At 37.2% G+C, this 26,871-nt stretch overlaps 1 protein-coding gene across 4 annotated transcripts in view; it reads left to right on the forward strand.

The window, feature by feature from the left end:
- Window positions 1–26,871, forward strand: part of cacna2d1a (calcium channel, voltage-dependent, alpha 2/delta subunit 1a) — an 84,572-nt gene that overhangs the window by 33,342 nt on the left and 24,359 nt on the right. For all 4 annotated transcript variants that reach the window (XM_044108186.1, XM_044108183.1, XM_044108184.1 and 1 more), the window contains 18 exons: window positions 1,737–1,796; window positions 4,100–4,135; window positions 4,571–4,736; window positions 13,451–13,582; window positions 14,474–14,543; window positions 14,757–14,807; window positions 16,367–16,466; window positions 19,080–19,238; window positions 20,257–20,361; window positions 20,457–20,535; window positions 21,900–21,949; window positions 22,111–22,218; window positions 23,494–23,556; window positions 24,255–24,338; window positions 24,448–24,522; window positions 25,902–25,973; window positions 26,091–26,162; window positions 26,243–26,304. In XM_044108186.1, the coding sequence (XP_043964121.1) occupies window positions 1,737–1,796; window positions 4,100–4,135; window positions 4,571–4,736; window positions 13,451–13,582; window positions 14,474–14,543; window positions 14,757–14,807; window positions 16,367–16,466; window positions 19,080–19,238; window positions 20,257–20,361; window positions 20,457–20,535; window positions 21,900–21,949; window positions 22,111–22,218; window positions 23,494–23,556; window positions 24,255–24,338; window positions 24,448–24,522; window positions 25,902–25,973; window positions 26,091–26,162; window positions 26,243–26,304 (1,544 nt within the window). The remainder of the gene's footprint in view (window positions 1–1,736; window positions 1,797–4,099; window positions 4,136–4,570; window positions 4,737–13,450; window positions 13,583–14,473; window positions 14,544–14,756; window positions 14,808–16,366; window positions 16,467–19,079; window positions 19,239–20,256; window positions 20,362–20,456; window positions 20,536–21,899; window positions 21,950–22,110; window positions 22,219–23,493; window positions 23,557–24,254; window positions 24,339–24,447; window positions 24,523–25,901; window positions 25,974–26,090; window positions 26,163–26,242; window positions 26,305–26,871) is intronic.

Here is a 26,871-nt window from a genome sequence, read left to right on the forward strand (position 1 = left end):
AAGAAATACTACTTGATAGCCAAACGTTAATGGAGATTTGTGGACAAACATCATTTCTTGCATGAAATAGTCCAGTTTTTCTGCCCCTTGTAGAGTATACAGAAATTATTACAAATAAGCTATTCTATGAAGGGCAACACTTAGTAACACTTTTTTTTTTCCAAAAAGCAAGTGGTTTGCAAGGTAAGGCCCCTTTTTGAATATGGTTTGATTCGTTTCCTCATGAGTTGATATGCCATCAAGAAAACTCTCTGATGAATTTCTCTGTATTCCCAAACTAAATTTGGAAATGGATTGTTTGTTTTTTGTTTTTTTTTCTATACCAATTTTAACTGATTCCTCCCATTTGGTTCGTAAAAACAGCAAACAACAATACAAATCGATTGTTTGTCTTTGAATTAGTCTTGAGCTTGACAGGAAAGTGATATCACAATTGCCATTTGGTTTTGGCCACTTGCATTTCAAACTGCAGGAAGGCATTGTGTGCTTATATATGTCCAGTAAAAAGACCACCATGACCCCAACTGTCAGCACACATATTTCTCAAAATATTATGCAAGCTTTAGTGTGGTTACAGTTATGGATTCCTTCCCCCCTCCCCCTGCAGGACAGGCATATGTGTACCAATAACACAAATGTAAAGAGAAATGAAGCTGAGATTGTTTTTGAGCTAACCTGATTTCAAATGACAATAGCATCGGCCCTCAGCATGTGCTATGAGATGTGAAAGGATGTCAAGCCAGATCTTAGGGGAACGGGAAGGAAAATCTGCATCGGCATTTGCCTCTGAGCCAATAGACAATTCAGTGAGGAAGTCATTTTCAGCAAAAAATCTTGAGAGGTCTACATATAGGAAAAAGATATTTGTAGGACAGTGATCAAGTTATGTATTTTAAAATATAATTTAGTAATTAAACTTAAAGTCATAATACATAAAATTAAAATGTCAGTAAAACAATATATGTTTTGTTTTATCGGCGATGGATCAAGTTTTTCCAGACTGGTAATGATTTCCACTTTCTTGCCTGACCTGCTGAATCAGAGTTCAACCAATTCTCATTTTATTCAAGGAAAAATATCCCAATTCTTATCTGTAGATGATTAATTATTGGTTTTTCATTTTTTAGGTTTTATACTTTGTTTTTCCTTGAGCACAAATGTGGCAACTACATTCCAAAGTGCATTTTACATTGAGATCAAAAACACTGTGGTTGCTGTGATTGCCTTAATTTCAAAGCAAAAACTATATCAATAATTCACTAAATTAATCCCTCCCACCTTCCACTCTCATTTGATGAGTAAATTTGTTTCCTCGTCAAATTTCTTCTCTTTATGCATGACTTAATGCCCTTAGAGCCGTGCATATCAAGAGGAAGAGATAGATTTCATATTTCCCTGGGGAAATTAATAGTACAGTGAATTTCTGAACCAGGTACAGATTAAAAACTGGGGCCATAATAAACCCATTAACCTAGTCATTAGGATCTGGGGAAAGATTGAATATGTGTGTGTCTAATTTTAGAGTAACACTGTCGTCACTGGTTCTAACAAATGCCTTTAGGAAGGAAGATGTTGAGTGCACTCTCTTGAATTTGTGGCTAAGTTCAGCCAAAATATAAAATTTTATATTTCATTAATTTCATGATCACATCTTTGACAATTGTTTGTTGCTCTCTCCCCCCCCACCCCCCCACTCAGATAAATTTCTAAAAACATCTTTCTTCCACTCTTTTTAGAGACTTGCCACTGAGGCCGAAAAGTTTCAAAAAGAACATGAGTGGACAGTCGACGGTGAGGTGAGTGTGTGGCCACGGCCCGATCCCATAAGTTCATTAACACACACCCCGTGTTACATAAAGATCAAGAGGTGCAGTAAGCTGCATGTGCACAGTGAGCAGAGTGATGTGTCATCTAATATGATTGTAGTAACCTCATTACAGTAAAGATTGTATTTTAATAACAGTCTAAAAGATGGCATTTCATTATCTCTCCCAACAGCCTGAAAAGAAGCAGACCTGGTCATAAGGAACACTAATACACTACTTTATCTCTTCCAGTTTTCATTATTCTGAGTATTAACAGTGCATTAAAAGGGAATTCACAGCTACTGTGAAGTCATGCTTGTTTTACTCGTTAAGTCACAATGTCTGACAGTCGTTGGTGGTTTTTGGGGTTCCACGTGTTGGTTTTCTAAAATTATTATTATATAATTTTAGAAATGCCATTATATTGCAGCCAATTAACAAATGAAAAATACTGAGTGTTCATTTAGTGATGGAGGGAAAACAAAATTGAACACAGCCATTAAAGCTTTTAGGTTTGACTCCCCCCTCCACCTCCCAGTGCTTCCAAATCTTAATGACTTTATTCCATTAAGCATTTTGGCATTGTTTAATAACATTGAACATTGAACATTTAACATTGAAAGAAGCTAAATGCTAAATATATCTTTAGTAGACTGACTGATTTATACATTATATAACTCAACAGATTTGCTGACCTGGCAAAGTACATACCTTTTTGCTTAATTAACTAAAATTGTCTGACAGAGCCCAATGAAAATAATGGTATTCTCTGTATGCAAATACAAACCATATGTACAATGTATACTGATCTGATTGAAAAACATTACGGCTGAGCCAAAAACTATTCATATCCCTGGCAGGTTTAGGTCTCAGTAGTGTTTTAATTTTACTAATAGATTTCACTTTTAGTGGTCCAATCAGAGTCCTGGCTTAAAACTGAAAGGAAATCTGTAGAGGAGCTACAGACTAGCATAATGACAACATGTTCTGTTAGTCTCAAAGATTTGGAGTTCATCACCAAAGGTAAATTGTCAAAATATCAGCAGATATTTATTAAAAGCTGGTCATGTATTTTAACAGTGGTTGGATCCAAGTTTAATCTAGAATATCCCAGTCCAGATTTGATGAGGCATCGATGTGTAATTCTCAGTGTGGTAACTTTGAGTAAAAATGCCAAAGATTCTTCACATTAATACAAATATTAAAAGCAAACGTATAGCGCATGATTTAATCACAGATAGCTTGCCAGTGGCGGTTTAAAACGGTGATTCTTCCTAAAGTTGCCACACAGTGGTTGGTCATGTTTTTTTCCCTCAACTGGAATGCTTCCAATCAGGTGAATTTAACATTCCTGAGCAGAGGAACATTGCAGGAGCATCCTTTTAGGAACTTTTTCCTTCTGATATTCAGTACTTCACAACCATGGCTGATGCAATGAAATCCTTCCAGTGTATTTGTGTACTATGAGATAAAATAACCAACTTTTTAAGCTAAAAAGTTTTATGGTGCAGCTTTGAAGAGATTCTTATCACTAGTCGTGATGCAGATTATAGGCAATGGGTAGGTAGGTAATTTTAAATCTCATTAAATCGAAGATACCAATAAATAGTTTCCTGGTAAAGTTAAACGTTATGTTTATTTTGGCTTATTGGAAAACTGTAATTTGATTAACAGTGTTTCCAGTGCTCATGGTTGCATATTTTTAAAAACATGTCAGTTCCCAGCTGTAAAATTTATAGTTTTAATAAAAATTTTACAGTACTATGCAGCATTGCTTTTGTATGTTTTACAATGGAACAAAGTCATTTCCCTCTTTTTCTCCTTTTTGTTTGTATAAAGGTTTTTATATAAAAATAGAACCTAATTACCTTATTCATGACTTGAAAATGTGAAGCAGATGCTTTTGTTTGGCTTTAATTTGATTACAAACCCTTTGAACTAACTTTACAGTGGCAGCAGCACTTGCCGTCCTGTTGTTGTACGTGGCTATAAAGTAAGCAGACAGGTGGTGGGAGTCAGTGAACCAGCTTGGTTGCTCTGGGGAATTAGAACGTCAACACTGTGGCTAGCTTGTTAGCAACCGACTATCCTGTGTACTGACAGGAAGCTCAACAGTGCAAAATAACACCACTTCCCTCGCTGATTCATGCTGTCAGTACAGGGCCCTACAATATAAAGGAGAAACATGTTTAAAGGGGCAGTTTTATGTAAACACTTTTTTTTTTGTAGCTTTATGGAGTTATTGAGTCAGTCATTCCTGATCTCTTCCTTTCTGTCTTTGGATCACTTTGCAGGCTAACGAACTCAAGTACTACAATGCCAAAGATGGCGTAAGTACATATTAATTCCCTTTTTTTGAAGAAGACATTATGTATACCTTGGCAACAACCAAATGCTAGATATCACGACAACTGATGAACTGATGAACACACCTGTTAAAGGTTCACTTTTCATTCTGTCAATATATAATCTTGGGTGTATAAACCGTGACGTACACAAATATGAATTCCTCTTGAACTATTTTACATCTTGTTCCCTATTGGATTTTTTTTCATAATGCCGTGCATATTTGTGCCTGAGAGGAAAATGATGAGTGTTTTTGAATGATCACATTTTTCCCCTAAACACAAATCCATTAACGTGCAACATATGCATCCACTCCCTTTGTCAAACCTTTTATAGAATCACAGTGCAAATGGAAGTCTTTGTAGCCATATCTTTTTTTAACTTAACAGGTTTTGTTTCATTTGAATTCCTTTGCACAGGTAAATAAGACTGCATTGAAAGAGAAAGAGAAAGAAAAAAATAAAGATAAAGAGGACAAGACCAACAGGTTCATTCCAGAGGACTTTGAAATAGACCCCGACTTCAAACGTCTCGTCTCTTACAACACCACTGCCGTCCACATCCCCACTGACATATACGAAGGATGTAAGTGGAATGGAATAAACTTCATTGTAAGAAAAAATATTTGTAAAAACTTATTTAATAAAACAAAGCTAACAGAAAAACAGATAAAGATGAATTATGATGCAATGGAAAAATGTTCTAGTTTAGTCAGCCTCTCTGCCTGAGCAGTTGTTAAGGTAGAGGAACTCCTCCCTCCTTTTCAGTAGGTGGTGAGAAAAAAGTATTTTTGCTTTGCCAATTTTTTTGGCCCGAAAACATTAAGATTCTCCTTGCAATCAATCCTGTGATGTTTTATTGTCATTGTATTTTTTATTTTATTTTATTTTTTTTTTGACTGAGCTGATTCACCCATTTGTCACTGGTGTGAAAATGAATTCTCTTCCTTGTGTGGTAATTTAATTAGTACCACAACACACAGTCATGCAGGGGAAACCTAAAAGGAGCTAATCTAAATCCATAACAAATATCTTACTGGCCATTAATCAGAGAAAATCTGGTAGTGGTTTAGAATTGTATTAACTACTTGTATTGTACTGTACGATTCGGTTTAGTGGAAGACTTCATGCTGCTCAGACCTGATCAACTTGCAGTCACACCAGTGTTAAATATCTCTGCTTGTGAGGATTTCCTCTCTGTTCTAAGAAATGGCATTCTAGTGACCATTCTTGAAGATAAGGCTTGCTTAAATGAATTCAGCCAGAACCAACATTGGCCAAAAATTTGGGAGATTCAAACTCTATATCTAAAACGTAAATGGATTTTTAATTTTTTTTAATATCCCACTGAGATACTGAGTCACAAAATGTAAAGACTTGGAGACATTTGCAGTAGTTAAACTATGTATGCTCCAACATCAACAATATTAATGTTAAGTTAGATGTGGAGATGTTTGGTATTTGCGCATACATGTCAGTTGACACTGCTTTTGTGATAGAAATTAGTTTTGTACAAAGCACATAATTTACATATTGTTGTAGGAGAGTAATGCAAAACTAACCGGCCTAACGAACACGACACATCCTATTGATTCTGTCATTGAATGATTATTGAATGTGCCATGTTTACAATGATGGTAGTGTGCAATTCAATCAGTGGGGTCGTTTACATAAAAACACAGCTGTTAAATATTCATTTTATTAATTTCTGAGCGTTAATACAATATTTCCTGGTATATTTCTATAGCTGGTATAGAACATTCCCGTCCATCCTGTTTTCACTCGTCATCACTACGGACACCATCTACAGTATTCTTCAATGATAAAACGCTCAGCCTTTGAGCACCATCTGTACTGTAGACAGTTGAAGTATTCTAGTCTATATTTAGTTCAAATGCCATCCACCCACTGGTCAGCACACTAGCCCCCTCTTTACCCTGGTCACCAGCTGCTCCCTTCCCTCATGCTGATCACTGACTCCACCAACATTTCTTGATCTGTTCACAGCGTGTCAGCACACCCAAAACTGATCCTCTTTAAAGAAGCGCCTCTGAGAAATATTATGCTATTATTCTGTGTTCATCTCACAGACAAACAGCTTAGCTTGTTTGCTTTCTGTTTCTACAAAGTCTTTAAACATTTCATTTGTTCCTTTTTTTTTTTTTTTTTTTTTTTTTTTTTTTTTTTTTTCTCCAAAACAGCCACATTTTAGAATTGGTTGATTCATTTTTGTGTATTCAAAGCATCAAATGTTTAATAGAAATATCTTTATGTACTTATTAAATACACATTTCATGTGTCAGATTATGAGTCCACAAAAGCAAGGTAAGACTGCAACTTTAGTTTTTTTGAGAAACTAATAATTCTCTTTGTTGCTATAATACTAAAAACTCAATTCCGTGCTGATTATTGTAGCTTATTTATTGTAGTTAAATAAGCTACAATAATCCAATCTAGATTTCATAAGTCCATATATTGGGATTTCCTTACACCCCTCTATCTATGATAACCTAAATTGTTAAAAAAAAATATTGAAAGTGAGTTGCTATTTTACAGATTTAAATCTGTGCTTCAAAGAATCTCCAGTCATTGTAGAATTATACAGCTTAGGCTTGTCCTAAGATTTTATAAAATGCTGTCTAGATTTTTTTAAAAACATTCTATTAATATCTTTAGTGGCTAATTGTAAATTCACAACGTGTACAAATCATTCTCATCTCTCACCATTTCTTTTTTTTTTCTATTACAAACATGCAGTGCTACCATATTCTTTAAAAAGAGGTTCAGACTTCCTCATTGCATTTAGTTGTTGACTATCTCCCACTGTTTCTACAAATGAACTCTTTCAGTTCATCATAACTACTCCACAACTTCTCCAATTAAATTGGGAAAGGCCTAAACATAGATACAAGATGTTGAGCTTAATCGCCTAACTTCTCAATTGGGGCTCATAACAACAGCTTCAATTCACAAAGCAACTAGAAGGTTCTTTGTGAGATAGGCTACACCTTTTACATTTGTTATTTTTGTTTTAGAGACCATCACAGGAGCCAATTTGATCTTTCTTACCATATATAGTCTATACTTCTGCAAATAAACATTTAAATTAAATGTTTAAATTAAAACATTTAAAAGGTTAGGTTGATTTATTTATGGCTAATAGAAAAATATCATACTTGTTGGAAAAGGAAATGCATCCCCAGGAGGTTGGTCACATACTGTCTGAACTCATTTAATCAGTTTAATTGGTCGATTGCGAGTCAGCCAGAATGAATGCAACATCTTTCTGAAAATGTTTAGGGAATCATTAACAGCAACAACTTTACAGAATTTCACTACAATAAAGTAGATTTTCCCATTAAGCTGATCAAACTGGTCTAGAATTGACAACTCTATCCTTGTGGTTTTTAGACAGTTATTCTAGGACAGCCTACAAACGAACAACACTTTAAATGGAGGCAAGTCTTCATACTGAAACATGCTATGTCTTTCTTCTGCATGCACATACACACACACTTGACATGGATTTGGCAACAAGAAGGCAAATCCACAGCTGCAACATAACAGGCAAACACAGAAGTAATCCTATGAGGCCAGCTTATGTTTATATATTAAATTTGAAAGGAAAAACAGGCAAATCTCAGTGGAGGGAAATAGGTCGATTATATTGAGGCATACAGCTTGATGATATTGCTTTAGTTTGAGGTTATTACCATCAACTGAGAGTTCAATATCAGTTTTGGCAACAATCTTAACAGTAGGCCTTCTAAATACAACGGACTACATCACATGACTTTTATGTCCTTATACAGCGAGTCACTCCCAATAAGGCGGACTATAAATGTGCAGTGACGGGCCTCTGAGGCCTCTGACTGTGCAGACATTTTGTCATTGCCAAATGCACTTGGTTATTTTTACAAGCTGCAGCTATAATGATGAAGAGGCTTGGGGTTGGGTTCAGGAGATTCAATAGTGCGTTATGCTCAGTATGATTCAGTGATTTTTAAAAAATTTATTTACGTTTTTTCTAATAGTGAGTGGACTACTGGCAGCTCGACTTGGGGTGCACTTTTAGTTTCTCATCTGTATGAAGGGCCAGTATATTTATTCCCCTTAACGTTCAATAAATTTATGGTCAGTAAATTTTCAGTGTTGAACTTAAGTGACAATGGGAAGATATTTCAAAGTTGGCACGTTTCTGATAAATGTAGGGTTGTAGTTGGAGGCCTTCACATTTCATCCTCCTTTTGCTGGCCTTAATAAATATATAAATAGATTGTGCAAAAACTGTTTCTTTTTAGAATGTCTACTTTGACAAGTTCTGTCTCTAAAGAAGTTCGGATTAAGTTGCTCTATTCCTCTGCAGCCCAGGAAGGCCTCTGCTCCTAAGTTGTCCACCTGCAATGTGAACGCCTGTTTAGATTTGATCTTTGCCCGCTCACAGCCTAGACTTGGATGAAGTCTCATTAGCCCAGTTGTAAAGTTATGGGTATAGCAACTCCCAGCTTTTGAAATCTTGAAATGATGACCAGCTCCTACCCTGCTGCCTCTCCGATTGGCCAGTATATTCAGAGTTGCCATGGTAATGGGCATCTTGGTTGAAGGAGAAGCAGAGACTTGGACACACCCAGATGCGCCTCTCTGGCGTGAGGAGAGTCGGTTGTAACTTGATTATGGGACTCGGTCTAGACGGGGCTGGCGTCCCTTTTGCTTTTTATGATGCTATAAGACAGCTGTATAATCCACCGCTTTTTTTATGTAAGAGAAGACTTTCTGCAGAGCCAAAAGAGTGGATCTCATACTGGTTTCCCTTAGCCTTAGCTCCATTTCATTAGGCATAATAAATTTTGCTTCCTGTGGACAAATATGCTACTGTCTTTCTCCCCCACATGATTGGAATCCATTCTCTGTGCTGATCCAGTGTGGGTGGTCAGACTGGGATTTATCTAGTGTTTGTGTTCGCACACTCAAACCACGGATGAATCAGCCTGTCTGCATGCATGATTGTGATCGAGGGAGAGCTGGAAACACTTAAGGTGTGAGAGTTTGTGCGCGTGCGTGTGTGTGTGTCACGTCACGTGCACGTATTGCGCCGGAGAGGGATCTCGTGGCTGCATATGCATGTCTTCTCGCTCATTAGGTAGAGCAGTGTGGATACGATGAGAGGAGATGAAAGGGGAATGTTGTGGCCTTGGCAGGAGATGCGAGGTTCGTCTGATGCCCGTTTGCATCTACGCTGTGTGACACCTGTCAGCCCTAGACATGCACACACTGTGATGCGCTGAGATACTGTGACTGTGTGTGTGTGGGTGTGTGTGTGTGTGTGTGCAATTGTGTTATTGCCAAAGTCCTTTTGGCAAAGCTCACAGCTTACAAATGGATTTTCTTTTCTACTTGCACCCTTGTGCCACTTTATACACATCCTATTTCATTTACAAAGCTTGCAGCCAAACTCTGAAGTGCACTTAAATCCATCTTTCTATCCTTCCTTCTCAATCCTTGTCTCACTGTCATTACATCTATAACTTGTGTCCCTTGCGAGGAGTTGGATGCCTGCCCGTGATGTTCTAATCGGCTAAGTGGGGTCCCATTTGGATGCGAGGAGGCTCCCAGACAGTTGTCTCCTAATCTGATTTCACCTCTTCTATAAATCAAGAACATAGGGAGACAGTCGATGTCTGTCCTTATCTGTATTGTGACCGCAAGCCCCTATACCACGTGGGAGAAAATAAGTGGTGGGATGTACCATTCCTTTTATTTCTTACAGTCTCTTCTTGTTTTTACAGCCTCCCAAAAAGTCACCTGGGTCTTTCATTTGCTTTTAGGGAAGCTCTTCTCACTCTATTGATTAGCTTAGGTAGGCTGCCATGTTTTACTGGGTTTTAGGTTATGCCACGGTCTTTTCAATTTTAAATTTCAACTATTTTGATTTGTTTTTCTTGGTAATACTTGTGGTGATTGTTACACAAACGTCCAATAGAATACATGGACATTCATGGCTACGATGTGAATGTGAGTTGCAAAACCAAATTTACTTATTTTCTAGATGCAACTCAAACACTGAAATAAAGCAAAACATTCTGTCCAACTAGAATAATCACTACAACCAAGAACGTTTTGTAAAATATTTGAAATGTTAAATATTTACATTGAGATTAGACATCATAGGTCAAGTAAGATGTTGAAGCAGCATTAAGTAGCTTAGTCGTGGTGCTGTGTTGGCGCAGGGGCAAAACACGACCCATCTATTGAGACCATAATCCTCGTGGTGGTGGTCAGAGTTTCGATTCCCGGCCAGACGACATTTGCCGCATGTCTTACCCCTCTCTCATTACCCTCTTCCTTGTCTAACTACTTTCAAATAAAGGCCACTAGAGCCAACAAAACCTTTTTTAAAAAGTAGCTTAGTCGTTTTCCATGTTAGCTTAATTTCTCGACCTCAGAAGTTGCAAAGTAATAAGGTATCTTTGGATAGCAGACCCTTTCTGATTCAGTGATTACAGGTTTTCACCACCTCTTCTTCTACCATGTTATTACTTTCAAGTGCGCCAGCAGAGTCAACTACCAGTTAGCTGATGGAAGGGAACAGCAGAGGCAACTGCATGGCACAGAGCAGAGTTCCCTCGCAGTTTCACTTCCCACTCCCAACGCCTTCTAATTCACTGCTGGAATCATGGTTTTCTCCAAACATATTCCCATGTCTTCTTGACTGATGAATTGAATCTTTTTAAAGTCAATTCTTCAGTTCCTTTTCATGAAAACCCTAAGAGTTGCTTTGAACTCCCTCTACCTCAGCAACATGGTGACAATTGGCAGAAACAAATTTGTTTGCATTTGTTTCTACAAATGCCTATTCCTGAAAAAGCTCAATTATTGGATTACATCTGCTGACTATTCCTTTGTTAGCTGTCTGTCATACATACAGCTTCATTTCATTGTTTTTCCAACGTTGCCTTATTGTTTTTTTTTCCATCTCATCCAAGCAAAAAGAGACTCACGCCAAAATACATGTGTAAAATATATATATATATATATATATATTATGCAGTGACTTGACATATTTTTCACATCTCGAAGGAAAAAAAAAACCCTTTTACTCTGAGCCATATTTTCTGAGAGACACTGATCCACGCTTGTCGCTCTGAGTATACAAACACTCAAAACCGCACGTGTTATCCTCCGAAGTCCCTCGGGAAATGATGCCACGACTGACAAATAGAGCCGACCAGTGCTTACATCGCTGTGGTGACACCTCTCTTCCTCTCGCCACAGTGACCTCGAGCAAGCAACAGGCACGTCACTTCACAGATGGATCTGTTTACACCGAAACTGTGATTTGTTTCATCAGTCAGCTGGGATTAGATCCCCGCAACATAGAAGTTAAGGGCTCAGCCCTGCATGTTAACCTGCTCTATTACTCTCGTGTGTTTGTGACAGATGTCTATATTTGAATTCTATTTGGAGACCAATAAAAACATACATTTCTTTTGCAATGGTTTCACCTTTTTCTGAAAACGAAAACATACTATTGCTCCTTTTTTTAAGGCTTTTTATTTGGACAGACGCATCTAGTTAGTGGTGTCAGTGTACCAGCAGAACTAATCCAATAGAATCCAGACTCGGGGAGTATCGGGTTGTTAGACCTGAACATTTTTTTTTTACTGCTTACAATTGGGACACAATTTGATTCACAAAACCTGTCAGGTATTGTCTAAAGTCCATCCTTGACTTGCATAGTGGAGGGAAAATCCTTAACCAAAGTTAAAGGGATGGTGAAAAGCCATGGAGAGCAAAACACTTTCTTTGTGTTCTGCTCTTTCTTTGTGTAAAGGCAAACAATTTGAACGCTGTTAGACGTGGAGTATAGGATTTTAAAAGAAAACAATGTTTAATTTGGCAAATTTATGTTACTTCTTCCACTGAAGCACTCCTCAACATTCAAACATGCAGTGCTTTAACTTTGCAAGATCCAGAGTGCAGATCTCTGATGGACTGATTGGGATCATGATAGGGGGCCCCAACAGATGCCATTTTCAGGCAAGTGGAAACCTGATTATGTTGTAAAATTGGGGAGCAGGAATGTGAGCGCTGAACATCCCCACACCCTCACAAACTCAAAATGATTTGTTTTTAAAAAAAATAAAAAAATAAAAAAATCATTTTGGTTTTTTTCTACACTCCACGAGAGTGCTACACGACTTTCTGCTTTCAGCTGGTGGAATCCTTAACTTTTGCTATGATTATAGACTTTGTATCATTAAATGGTTATTTTTTATTATTATTATTATTATTCTATTTTGTTTTAAGAATTTTTTTGCATTTTCTTTGCCTTTAAAGAAAAAAACTTATTTGATTAAAATGCACCACGGTCCCAAATATCCTGCTGTATTTGGACATTTGGGGGCATTTGGCTAATAATTCAACAAAATAAAAGGTGGTGCTCAAATGCTAAGGGTTTTATGAGATTTTTCTCAATATTTGTATTTTATCTTGAGGCTTTTTTCTGGTGAAATATCTTGCAATATGAAGTTAGTTGAACCACACCAAAGTCCCTCACATTTTTCTTTTGGCCTTAGAGTACCTTGTTGCAAAAAATCTATATTTTATGTCTTATTCAAATTGTACTTTGACTCACATAAGACCCCTCTCGAGATAGTTAAACAAGCCGTGCAAAACCTCATTTTGACTTTCGGTCTGCTCTTCCTGGCAGTTGACATTAGCATGATCGTTGCCTTTTTCCATTTTCATCTAGGTTCAGTGCTTCGTCTGGGATTTCGCCCACTGAGCTTGATTTGTCAGGGCTTGTTTTTATCAAACTAAGTTTACAATGATAATGGTTGAAAAACAAGCTACGCATTTAGAGCAATAAGTATTATGAGTTTCTGGGGAGAAGCAGAAAAGCACTGTGTGCTTCAGGCTATGCAGTACTCAGTAGATTTTATCTGCTTCTAGAAATGTCAATTGTAATTATTCTGAATCTCATGTTTTGGCCACTTCTTGCTGTTGGAGGAGTTGATGTTTTTAGAGGAGTTTAAAAAAATATATCATCTTAGGAGACTTATGTCGGTTTGAATAGCCGTGAGATGACTCTCTTCTCCCAGTAGTCACCATCAGTAATGTAATACTGCACAAGCTGTATATTTTTATTTTTTTATTTTTATGTGGGCATATAATCATTTCTTCTGTTTATTTATTATTTTTAGAGATTTTATTTAGAGGATATTTTTTCCATAGAAATCTAAGCACACTGATTTAATTCTTCCCTAAAGATCATTTATTTATTCCGTTTTCTTCTTCCAGCCGCCATCATTTTGAATGAGCTGAACTGGACAGACGAGTTGGAGGATATTTTCCGACAAAACAAAGAGGATGATCCCTCACTGCTCTGGCAGGTTTTTGGCTCCGCTACTGGACTGGCTCGGTATTACCCAGGTGAGCCCCCCCTTACGCCAGGTTGATGAATCTCCACATAAACAAAACTTCATTAACAATGGGCTGCTTCTAATACAAATAATCAATAACCACTCACACCAGGAGGATGAGAAAACATATTCCGAATGCTGTTTCTTGAGAAATCTGTATCAGCTAAGCTTTGTGTCAAAACTACAAAACACAGAACTAAGTTTGAAATGAGCAGCTTTGAACTTCATTGACAAGTAAATGAAAGACTGCTTGTAAAAGCTGTACATCAACAACATGACAGTTTGGTTGATGCAGTTGCTCAGTTTGAAACCTTAAAATCTGGAATTTTTACTGACAATCCCCACAATGTCTGGTAGCAAACAAAAATTACATAGAATTTGCCAGAAAAGGGAATGAGACTGAATCGTAAAGTGTGATTTTAACCTTATTAAAAACTTTTTGTGCCCTCGTTTATGTTTCAACTACACAGTTTGTGTTTGGCACACGAAGATCTATTTTGGGCATGGCTGTTTCCCGTCTTTGAGAGCCAGAGTCCTGCATGCTTTAAATGCTGAGCACACCTGATGTGAATAAATGTGTCATTAGCAGGCTGCTGCAGGACTTTCTGACAGCCGGAGGAGATAATTCTAACATTTGAGTCAGGACACAAGACTATCTCATCTTGCTTCAAAAATGGCTTAGGCTTCATGCAAATATATTCTTGTATCTCTCTGATACTAGACATTTTTTTGTTCAATGCAAAAAACCTGGAAGAAAATGTGCCTGTTTCAAAGAAAGTGAAATAATACTGCATATTGTGTGTATTTATGTTTAGTTTATACATGTTGACAAATGCAGTTTCTTTGGTTGGGTCTGGAGAACTTGACTGTGATGTAAACACATTGCTGTGCCTGCATGCAGCTTCCCCCTGGAATGACAAGAGAAGTTCACCTAACAAGATTGACCTGTATGACGTACGCAGGCGACCTTGGTGAGTTGGTTGAGTCTCACGTTAATATGTTCAAACAGTTGGTTAAGAAAATAGGTGACTTTAAAATTTAGCAACTGTTTTTCTGGTAGTGTGCATTGTAGCGGTGGGTTTTGGTGAAGCTTCACTTCTATGGGAATTAGTATTTCGATGTTTTCTATGTGTTCGTGTGCTCCATATGTACAATCTGTCTGTGTTTCTGGTATTACTCACCAGGTACATTCAGGGGGCGGCGTCACCCAAGGACATGCTGATCTTAGTGGATGCGTGAGTGACATCCTTATGATTCATACATTACAGTCAGATTGGATTTGCTTTTGCACGCCAGGAGGCACTGATGCTAACTCTGTGACTGGCCTCATCCCGCTGGGCGCTGCCGGGCTGCGCTCATGTGTGACACTGACTAACAAAAAGCAGTCAGTGCACTGGCCAACCTTATTACTTGCAGTCCAGTTGTTCCCTACAATGATTTAAGACTGGAAAACTTTGAGGTTAGAATAACTCCGAGGTCCATAAGGGACTCCTGGAGCGTTACCAGATATGACAAAAGTACTCTCGCATCAAGAGATTCCAGCACTAATTCTGTCATCTTTGAGGAAGATACACTTTCAAGAATTAACTTTGAAGGAGTGAAAGTTTAAGATTGAATTTTTGACATATTATGATAATTATGTTCACATATTGAAATCATTATCCATCACTTCTTTTCGATTAACAAAATATGTATTTGGTTGTATAGAAACCTGATTGAATTAGTCATTTAGGACTTTTTTTTTAAAACACTGATTGAGGAATGGCGAATTCAACTTTTAAGTTTCTTTATAATGAAATAAATAGGGAATATTAATTCTCTGTTGGAAATCAGGGGTGTCTTAACTCTTTTTGCTGAGTTAATTTTGCTGCAGCCCAGTTTAGCTAAGCTAAACACAATGCCTATACTGTCTGCTATGGGAAGACAACGGACAAGCATGTATGAGGAGCATCCATTCATTATCTTCCACTTAGTTTGCGGTTGAGTCGCTTTGACAGCAGCTGAAGCAGTGGCCCAGACTTCCCTCTCTTCAGCCACTTCAGGCAGCTCTCCAAGCGTCTCCAGGCCAACAGAGAAATATAGTTCCTCCAGCGTGTCCTGGGTTCCTCTGGGTCTTTTCCTGGGGGAACCTCACCAGGAAGACATCCAGGAGGATACCTGAGCCACCTCAACTGGCCTGAGCTTCTCACTCTATGTTAAACTCCAGATGTAAAGCACCAATTACTGTGCACTGGGAAGATGAATTCTTACTAACTTTTATGCTAGCAGCATTAATTTTGGCGGCATCTTCTCTTGCTATGTAATAATGTGTTGGTTCTGTATTCTTACACGTCACCATTCATTCATTAATGTCCCTGAAAAAGACGTGTTGAAACGCCTTAAAACACTTTTTCCTCATGGAGATATGGTGAAACCAAAATTCCATATTGCTCTAGTTCTCCAGTAGGTAAAATTAAATCCTTCATAAGGCTTCTCATGGTATGTGGGGGCATGAGAAATTAAAGACCGTTATCTAGAATTGTATTTCACTGTTCCAGTTGGTACAATTGTAACCATTGCTCTCACTCTACATTACTGTACAAAAATTGGCTCTTTTACAACCTTTTTTTTTTTTGTACCAAGAAAAGGCATAGCAATCTAAAAGTTACACATTCCAATACTTTTATCAAATCTGTCTGGGTTACTTGTTGATTTAGTAATATTTGCATAGAATAAAATTACAGCGACAATGACTGTGTTTCAGTCATTGAGTGTAATGGTTGAGTAATTCTAAAACCCATTTCTGGTACTTCAGGAGTGGAAGCGTATCAGGCCTCACCCTGAAGCTGATCAAAACCTCAGTCAGCTGGATGCTGGAGACTCTCTCCGATGATGACTTCATAAATGTGGTATCTGTGAGTATTCACTCTTGTTCTACAGGTGCTGGAGTCCAGATTGGAAATAACTGCTTAAGCAGCTTGATTCAACTCACTGATTTAATGGATAATCCCGATAGAGTGCTATGACAAAGTATTTGCATTCTTACAAATTGTATCTCCTTTTTTGTGTCATTAACATCTTTTAGTCTGTCGAAGGAATTTAAATTTCAAAAATAACTTAAGTTATCACATATCAAGGCAAGCACATTTCCATAAACTATAAATTTTATCAGAGAATAGAGCAAGGATACCCAAATATGTTTGAAAATGAATTCTCAAGTTCGAGCTATGAGATGCAACATGAAACCTTCGACAAATGAATCTTCGCTGCGTTCTTTTGCCACATTTCTAACTCTGTGGGATGGAATAGAAAATGTCTTCCTTGCCAAATTGAGTTTTGATAGAAATCTCAAGTACCAAAGGTTTCCTGGCATTAGGGCGGAGGAAGCCTTCATCCATCACAGTTTACAGCTCCAGTGACTGTCAGTTTAAAGCATTTCTGCACCCAAGCTATATTACTTTCACACAGGAAAAAAACGGTTCAGAGGATGAGTGTTTTCCTCCAGTTCAGGATGTTTACGGGGCATTGCCGAGACAAATTAGAGGCAATCGTACTGAATGGGATTACTACTGAAATCCACAGAGTGTCCAAAACATGGCCTCCCATTACTGTTGCTGATGTGGGTTTGCATAAAAAGTTTTTTTCTCTGGTGTAATACTGTGTCTGTGGCTTTTGTTTCTAAGAGCTTTTCCATGCGAGTGTAAAAGCTTTTCATAAAGTAATTCATCTAGTAGCGTATGTAGACGTGGTTTGAGGTATATTTTTTGTGTTTCTAGTTATTGATAAATTGATATAATTGTCTCCTTTCTAAAACTACCTCAAACTAATCAGATACTTTTGTAACTATCGGACCCTTTCTTGCTTAAATGTTCATTATCTATGAAGATGATGACTTATTGTGTATCAACAATCATAAAATTCTAAAAAAAAAAAAAAAAAAAAAAAATCTCGATTACTAAGGAATTTCCTAAATATATTCAACTATTTAAAGTGGATTCAGAGTAGACAATGTAGCCATTTCATCATACTGGATCTTAACAGAAAACATCCGGAAAACATCAAGGATATTTTTGAACTTAAAATGTTCCATTAGAGTGTAGTCATTTTCTGGGTCACGTGTCAAACTCTTATTTTCTATGCTTTTGTAAAAGCATGCAGCTTCTCAGCTTAATGCATCCCTCCAGTTTCTTGGCTCAGAATGTGTTGTGTACTTGGATCTGACTTTCCTCTGTCCAGCATCTCCTTTATCCTAATTGCTTCTACTTTGTTCTCCCTGCGGTCTCTCCTCATGGCTGGGAACATAAATTACTCTGCTTTCCAAATTAGCCATAAATAACATTTTGTTTCACTTCCCTTATTAGATGTACTGGTGTGCATTTGTTTTGGACCGGGTGTGGAGGTTTAGTAGAATGGTTTATGACATAATGCTTTATAGACTTTAGTTTGCTCTGATTTCTGTTTCTGTGACTGAGCATGCCCCCACACTCAGTCGTAAGTTAATAAAACAAACAACCCTATTTTTATCTTGTTCTACAATATCAATTTTGTATCCCATTTCAGTCAGCCTTTACAGTAAAATAATTTTAAAGAGCTTAATAGATTTGAATACCCAAACCATAATTCTCAATTGATAATTATGGTTTGGTTGTCATTAGAAGGCAAGATTTGCAAGTAATAAATCCTACTACTCAAAGAAAATATGATGCCTTGAACAGTTAATATTCTTGAAAGTTTTTCCATTTTGATGCATTCTAACTGCGAAGCTGTGCGATTAAAAATGATTTATTTTAATGGGATTTTATCTGAGGGGAAAGAGATGGAATGTTTTTAAATATTTCTCTTAACAAAAGTATAAAGAATATTCTATTCCAGTTTCCTGAGTCGATATTTTCATCCTATGTGCAGAAATACTCCCTCATGGATGTTATTGGTGCTATAATTTGTTATGCTATGTTTGGACCATGATGATGATTGGGAGCTGTGTTCAAAAGAGCCCCAAAGCAGATGCTGAGTACTAATGAGCCATGGCCACACACATTTATAGATGATGTGTGTGTTTGTGTGTGGATTGATTGACTTCCATCGGTTCCTCCACGAGAGCTATTCACCAGGATCTACCTGAAGTTGCTTTATGTGTAGTTGTGACTTGACACATAATCTTTCTGGACTTAAGCTCTCTTTGTTTTTGCTCTTTTTTTTTTCCTCCATGTGCCACTGTTTTCTCATCCCCTCCGTCTCTCCTACATTTCCATCCTTGTGTTAATTTAGCTTCCTTCGGTGTGTGAAGTTTGATTACATTCAACCTTATTGTCTTTCTGTTTGCACATGACAATTTGTGTTGCTCTCTCTAACACAGTTGTCTACAGTAGCATTTTATTTTTAAATGGCACTTCTACTTCGCAGTTTAACATACGTGTTTTAAGGAACACTGCAACAGTTTGCAAAAATAAACCCACATATTTATTAGAAAATATGTGCAAGTGCCTTCCCTGTTCTTCCCGTCAACCCTCCTTCCCTTATCCCCCCAGTTCAACAAAACCGCCAGGCCTGCGGCATGCTTTCAGAATCTGGTGCAGGCCAATGTGAGGAACAAAAGGGTCCTGAAGGAGGCAGTGCAGAGACTCAAAGCCGAGGGCATCACCAATTATACAAGTGGCTTTGAACTCGCCTTTGAACAGCTCGCACAGGTAAAGAGTGTGTGGACTGTATTTAAATTCCATATTGAGGTAAAGGTAACAATTCTCGTTTTTATTTTATGTAGCCCATATAAATCTGAAGAAACTGATGACATACTGTGAATCTGAAATGTCTGCATACCTTTGTTAAAATCCCAGGATTTTTTTGAGAAAATAAAATGAAACCAGGATAAATCAGCTCAGAACTTTTTTCCGCCCTCAGTGTGAACTCTGACCTGTTCAACTTTATTGAAAAGCAAATGGAAAGTAAGAAAATGCTATGATTATGTGACTTTGCACTCCCCTGCATAGATGGCCAACTTAATTCTTCAAGGGTAATTGTCCCACACCAACTGTGGTGTGGGACAATTAATATAAATGGCTCACTTAACCTTCTGATGACGTCTTTAACTTCTGTAGAGGCCTGCTAATGACCCATTCGTTTGAGTCCGGTCGGTGTACAAACTGCGGAACCTCCTGAATTTTATTTAAAGGAGGTACAAAGAAAACACCAGACAAAGCCTATTCAAACATCTGAACTTTGAGCTAATAAGAAGCACTTTAAATGACAGCAGCTGTGTGCCGACTGTGTAACTTGAGTTTAAATGTAATTATAAACCCAGTAACATCCCCTTGTGTGTATGTTTTTATCTTAACCCCTAAATAGTCAATTTATTTTTTGGTTGAGTCTGATTGGTTGGTTGTCACACTGATGCTAAAAATGTCAGTATTGATCTTGGCCTCTAATTTAACATCACAAAAAAAACTTGTGTGTAGACTAATTAAACTTTTTTGTTTATGTAAATCTTTGTATTATGAAAGAGCTCATATCCACTCAACTTCAAGAATTGTTTGTCAAAAGTTGGATAATCACCCATAGCTCTTAAATATTCTCAGAGTGAGCATATGCCACCCTCCACTGGTTCTTTCAGATATTGCACTCATAATGCACTATTTGTTTCTTTTCACAAGCATTAATCCAGTAGCTGTTCTTAGTAAAGTTGAAAGTCCTTGCTTCTGTGTAAACCAGACCAATGTGTCGAGGGCCGACTGCAACAAGATTATAATGCTGTTCACTGATGGAGGAGAGGAGAGGGCTGAGGAAATCTTTCAAAAATACAACCCAAAGCAAGAGGTAGGACTTCATATTCAGCTTCAACATGGTTGTTAATATTTGTTCTTCTCTCTGCATCTTTTGTTTCATCTTATTGCACTTACTTTCCTTTACAGGTGCGCATCTTTACTTTCTCCGTAGGCCAGCACAGCTACGACAAAGGCCCAATACAGTGGATGGCCTGCAATAATAAAGGTACGAAATATAATTGGATTTGTAATGTTTTAATAACAATTATGAAAGTCCATAGCGGTTTATGCATTGAACAAAATCAATGTTCTAAAGGATCTTGTCTTATATATTAACTCTGGAAAAACTTAAGAGACCTCTTTTATCACAATTATCAGTTTCTCTGATTTTACTTTTTATATGTGTATGTTTGAGTAAAAGTAACATTGTTCTCTTATTCTATAAACTACTGATTAATGTCTACATGTCTCCAAACATCCAAGCAAAAATTTAGTATTTATTTTCAGAAAATGAGAAATGGTCAAAATAATAAAGCAAAAAATCAAGTACATATTAATTTAGAAACAACAATGCTAGTGTTTTAACTCAGGGTTTGGTGCAGTGTTTTTAAAAAATTTTTCCAGAGCTGTTAAATTATACACCACCTAATGCAAAAGGTGCTTTTCCACATAATCATCCTTTTGTTTCATGCCAAACTCAGCTGGAGTGTTTGTTACAAAAAAGGTCAATCATTGCTTCATTGAAACAAACCATCACTGTATGAATTAAATCAATATTTGCGTTTGTAATAACACGGGAAAAAAAAGGCTTTGGCTGCCATGGCAGGTAAGCAGCTGGTTGACACAAATGGAGTGTCTAATGGTTGTCAGGGAGATTTTATTCTGAAAGTGAGCTGTGGGTTTTGAGTTTTCTTTTCTTTTACCTTTCCTACCAACCTGATCAATGTGTGCTGTATTACGACATAATAAGAACTGGTTGTTGTTTAGCCTAATGGCTGAGCAAAATGGGCCACGTATCCAGAAAACACTAATTATTAGGTGTCAAACATTTTTTAACAACTAAAGAAATAAAAAATAAATAAAGGATGAATTAAAAACTGCCTCTGTTGCATTTCCTTTAATGGGGAAGTTCAGTGTTCCATCTCTGGGGCACACTGTCAAATGGCCCCAGGACAGCTGTGGCTACTATCCAGTAGTGGCCACAGTGTGTGAATGTGTGTGTGTGAGTGGATGAATGACTAAATGTAGTGCAAAGCGCTTTAAATGGCCTATGGACTTGATGAAGCGCTATACAAGTACAAGCCATTTACTTGTAATGGCCTGCACACTAATGCCAAAAAACACTATTGTTGATGTTTTTATCAATTTGAAATGATGTGCAGACATTAAGGGTATTTTGACACATTTTTTATAATGTGTGTTTGCTGCTCTGAATATTTAGAATTTTTTGTTTTGATTTTTGTCAAGTTTAACAAAACATTTTGGAGAACTGAGAGATAAGTTGATTTCTGTAGTAGGAATAAAATAAAACCTTTTTAAAAATCAATGTTCTAAAGGATCTTGTCTTATAAATCCATTTCTCTCCTTCAGGTTATTACTATGAGATTCCATCTATTGGGGCCATTCGGCTGAACACTCAGGTAAACACAGTCATAAAAGCACATTTCAGTAATTGTACTTGGTGTTCTCATTACTTCTCATCCATAAACTCTGGCTCTTCCAATTTGCTGCTTATGTTGCCCCCTTGTGGTAGAACTCTCAATGTGCAGGTTGCAAAATAAGTTTCTGATCATCTTGGCAGGAGTACTTGGACGTTTTGGGTCGGCCAATGGTCAGAGCTGACAGCGGGCCCAAGAGAGGCCGAAAGGCCAAGCAAGTCCAGTGGACTAATGTCTACCTAGATGCACTGGTATGTTCTGCTGGGGAGAGGTGACACCATCACATTTACAAGGGTGAAAAATTTATGCTACTTACCGTGTGAACCTGGGATAATTTGTTTTATGTATTGTTTCATGTACTCTTGAAGACTTGTTTAGTTATTTGCCGTCGTGTTATCTTGTTTTTGCACGATGACAGATGAACTGTATTCCAAGCGTTGCCTTTTTTTGTTTATGTTTCTGTCAAGATTTACTGCCAGGAGACCTCAGATAAGAAACCAGACTGATAAAAGAAGTTTGGATTTGATTGGAGACTGTCCATTTGGGAAATTGCTTCGACTGTCTCGGCACCAAAAACGTCTTTTTAAAAAAAACAGTAGCCATGAAATCAGTTTTTTGAAGAAAATTGCAAGTAGTCGCTTGCAAATTTTTATTACATCTATATCTGTAAATGGTTTTGTATTAATTAGAAACAGTAATTACAAACTTAAAATGTACTAAAGCAAATTGCATGTGCTCTTGAAACATCGCTGCACAAATAGAAATGTTATCTGAGGTGTGATGGACTTTTGCATTCAGCTTCCTTCACTCTGAGATCAAATCTAGTGTAACCAATGTTGATTTGAGCGCATCAGTAAATAAACTATTATCATCATCATCATCATCATCAAAGGACCAAACTATGGAGAAGTTAAAGTCAGTTTGGTCATAAAGCAATTTTCGAAGTGTTGAACATCTCACTGAGAACACTGCATCATCTGTGGTGTAAAGTGATGTGAAAAAATAAGTCTTATTTTCAGTTTTCCACTATCCATGTAGCGTTTACGTTGAGGCAGAAATTCATTTTATGTCAGGAAAACAGATGTACAGTAACATTATTTAGGTTAGATTGAAGCACAATCATTTGTTAGAATTGCCCAGTCAAAGTTCCAGCCATAAATCCAACTGACAATTAGAGATTAAGGTATGGATTGTCACAGATGTTTTCTAACCAATCTGACTAAAATGAACCTAGTTTATAACCTTGTGCCACTTGTAGAGGCAGATCCCAAAGAACTTTTACTGTTATTGCATTGAAAGAAGTTTCTACAAAATCTCAATGTGTGGAATCACATTGCAATTTGAGTAGATTAGGTAGATTTAAAATGGTAAGATAACACAACTCTGTACCATCCATATATTTGTGGTTGTAGTCTGAGGAAGCATTAGAGTTTGGGACGCTTGAATAAATTTGCAAGCCCCTATAATGGTTATAACTCTACACGGCTTTTACAAGCATGCTCTCTGTGTTATGTTCTGTCTTTCAGGAACTGGGTCTTGTAATCACCGGAACGCTGCCTGTCTTCAACAAGACTGACACAGGCTCCAAGGTATCCACAAAATCCCTTTTTAGTTAAGTCACTTTTCAACCTCCCCAACATTTTTGTTTTTGCATAGGGCTGTAAGTGCTAATAATTGATAACAATATCTCTTTCTGGCATCTTTACCAACACCTTCCGTCTGCTTTTGACCGTCCTCTTTGATTTCATAGATTAAAAGGTTTTTGGCTTTCAGAGATGCATTAATATGCCAAATGTTAAAAAGATCAAAAGATAAACGTTCAACATGAATACTTGCTTTCATCTTTGATCTTTTTTATCTTCTTGTGGCTTTGGCTTGTTTCCTCTGTTGATGCAGAGGTCCCCCAAAGCTCTCCACAAGAAGAGAATGTAGGAAGTCACACAGCAAAATTCAAAAATAGATCAATCATGCAGATCAGAGTGAGAAATGATCCGGTAGCTTAAATGCTTCAAGATGAGTCTGCATGTCTACCTCGAAGGACTTGGAGCCTACCTCCAGTGCGACTGAAAGCAAGTCTGGAAATGCCTTGTCAGTGACTCACTGCAGCACATGAAGCTTTTGGGAATGAAACTGTCCAGATTTCTATTGCAACCATTTCCTTGAAATCCTTCACAGTCCACAGAGGGAATTGACTCATCCAGGAAAAGCAACCGAACTCATAAGAGGGCCTTACAGTTTCTCTTTCTGCAGCTGACATTCTCTGTTTTTCCTGTGCTTTTTCTCTCAGAAGTCACAAAACCAGCTCATCCTGGGAGTTATGGCTATTGATGTCTCCTTAGAAGATATCAAGAGACTTACGCCTCGGTTCACAGTAAGAGCTCATAAGTCATGTTATTGCAGACAAACATGTTCTGTTCATTTTAGTCTTTATGCAGAGATATTCCACCCCCCCACTAATTCTCATTTTATTTTTTTTTAAGTTTGGTCCAAATGGCTACTACTTTGCTATTGATCCAAATGGGTATGTGTTGCTCCACCCTAATCTTCAACCGCTGGTAAGCAAAATCTCACAATTGTTAGAAAAAATAATTGCTGTTCTGAAAAAATAAACCAGCTTGACAAAACTGTATAAATGTTATACAGTTTTTATTTTTACCATTTCACACTGCATTGTAGAACTTTATAGAAAAACGTTTCCAAGATTCTGCTGGTTTGTTGCTCACACTAATAACAGAATATACATCAAATCTATTGTTTAAGTCTGCTACTTATAGTGTTGGTCAAACATGGCTCATTTCAGACGTTTCCTCAAAATTATCTCGTGAAGCCTCACTTCTGATGGCAGAAGTGGCAGCTCAACGGGAACTATTGGCATATATGTTAGCTAAAGTGCTGTTGTAGATGACGTCGGCAATAAAAAGTCAATCTCTTCTCCTTTTTCTGCCCAGGTGTACACCAACATTAGCTTTGCGGCACAGCTAGCTGTTGCAGGGAATTTGAAAAGTAGAATTTTAAACTGACAAGAACATTTGCTTCAAAGTGATCTGTTTAGTTTTTTTGTGAAATGCTGATCATTTGGGCAGATTACTAAACTATTAATATATTCCATTATTGGCGTTGATGTGGATGTTTTTCTAGTAGTTGTCATGATTAAAGTTTCTTTCCCTGCTGATAATGACATTCCCATAACATGATACTACCACAGTCATGTTTTTATATGAGGATTTTGTGTTTAAAGTGAAGTTACCATGGGTCTCCTGATAATATTCTCCTTATCTGGCCCTTAAACATCTCCACAACATTTCCCATAACATCTCTGTTGTGTTCCTTGGCCTTTTCTTTGCTCTTTGTTCGTTAATGTTCTTTATAAAATCTGAGGCCTTCACAGAGCAGCTGTATTTATACAAGGACTGAATCACACTCGGATGAATTATGTTTACTAAATAGGTGGCTTCTGAAAGCAATTGATGACACTTATTTTTATTTAGATAGATCAGAGTAAGAGGGGCTGTATACAAACGTGTCTCATTTTACCAATTAATTTTTATTTATATATTGTAGTAAAATGCATTGCAGTTTGTGATTATCATGTGACAAAATGTGAAAACAGGGGCATTAATACTTTTGCAAGAAATTGTACATGTTGCAGGGAAACCATCATTTGCTAGCAGGATTAGATTTATTTGCTTGGCAAAATGTTCCATCCTGACATTTGTGAAATATGCTTTTTGTAAATACGCTATTAGGTAAATTTGTTGCAGATATGTGTCTTGGATTTTCTTCCTGATTATTTCCCTTTTTAGGGCTGCAAAGCATTACAACCTGCTTTTGGAAGCGGATTAGTAACTGATGTTTTCAGGGATTTTTTTCCCCTCCTGCCTTGTTTTCACACTTGACCAAACTGACAGAAGTAATTTTATGCATTTTCTCACAGACTGCCAAGTTTGATGAACCTGTAACACTCGACTTTCTGGATGCAGAGTTGGAGAACGACATCAAAGTGGAGGTCTGACACACAGATTTGTTTTCTAATTTGATTTCACAAACTGGAACCATATGATGGTGTGAGGATATGATTCATATATTTGGTGTTATGTTTCTTTTGTTGTTGTTTTGTACACAGATAAGAAATAAAATGATTGATGGGAAAACGGGAAACTACACAATATCTACACTGGTGAAATCTCAAGATGAGGTGATGTATTTATTTTGTTTGCGGTTCTATCCTTTTTGACTTGGAATCTTCTTGAACTGACAGTAATATCATTATTTAAGCGCTACATTGACGAAGGTGAGAGGACCTACACCTTCGCTCCTGTGAAGGGAACAGACTACAGGTAAAACTCTTTACTCCAGTATGATACTTGATTAAGTAGATCAACCGAAATGTTTCATTATAAAACATTCCCAAGCTTTAACATTCATTTATACAATGAAGAAAAAGGGGGTTTCTTAAATATATTTTGTAGTAATTAGGCTATTTTAAGGATTTCAGTAATTCAAATAAAAAAAAATTAACTCTTATTGTATTTCAATTCATACAATATTCTTTAGTTTTTCAATGTAATGTATGTCAGGAGAGCCAGTCAGATAACATCATGGTTATTAAAGTGAGTATTGATGACCTTTGGCAGTGTGATCAGATATGTGCACCTTCAGTCTTTCTCCAGTGTCTGGGACCTTGATCTTCACAATGAAATACAAAAGTAAATTTTTTCTAAAATTAGAGCTCTGGACCACAAAGCTAAGCACCGGTCCTTTTTCTCCTTTGTGCAGCTGATACGCTTCTGGCGTCAAGGATACAAAGAATGTCACAGTTGTAGCTCATTGCCTGGATACGTCTGTGTGCTGTTGAGTCTGTAGTGCCAGTTGCAGTCCACGCTTTGTGAATCTTTCCCAAATTC

The sequence above is a fragment of the Gambusia affinis genome, linkage group LG23 (genome assembly GCF_019740435.1).
Source record: "Gambusia affinis linkage group LG23, SWU_Gaff_1.0, whole genome shotgun sequence".
In the NCBI taxonomy this organism is placed as follows: Eukaryota; Metazoa; Chordata; class Actinopteri; order Cyprinodontiformes; family Poeciliidae; genus Gambusia; species Gambusia affinis.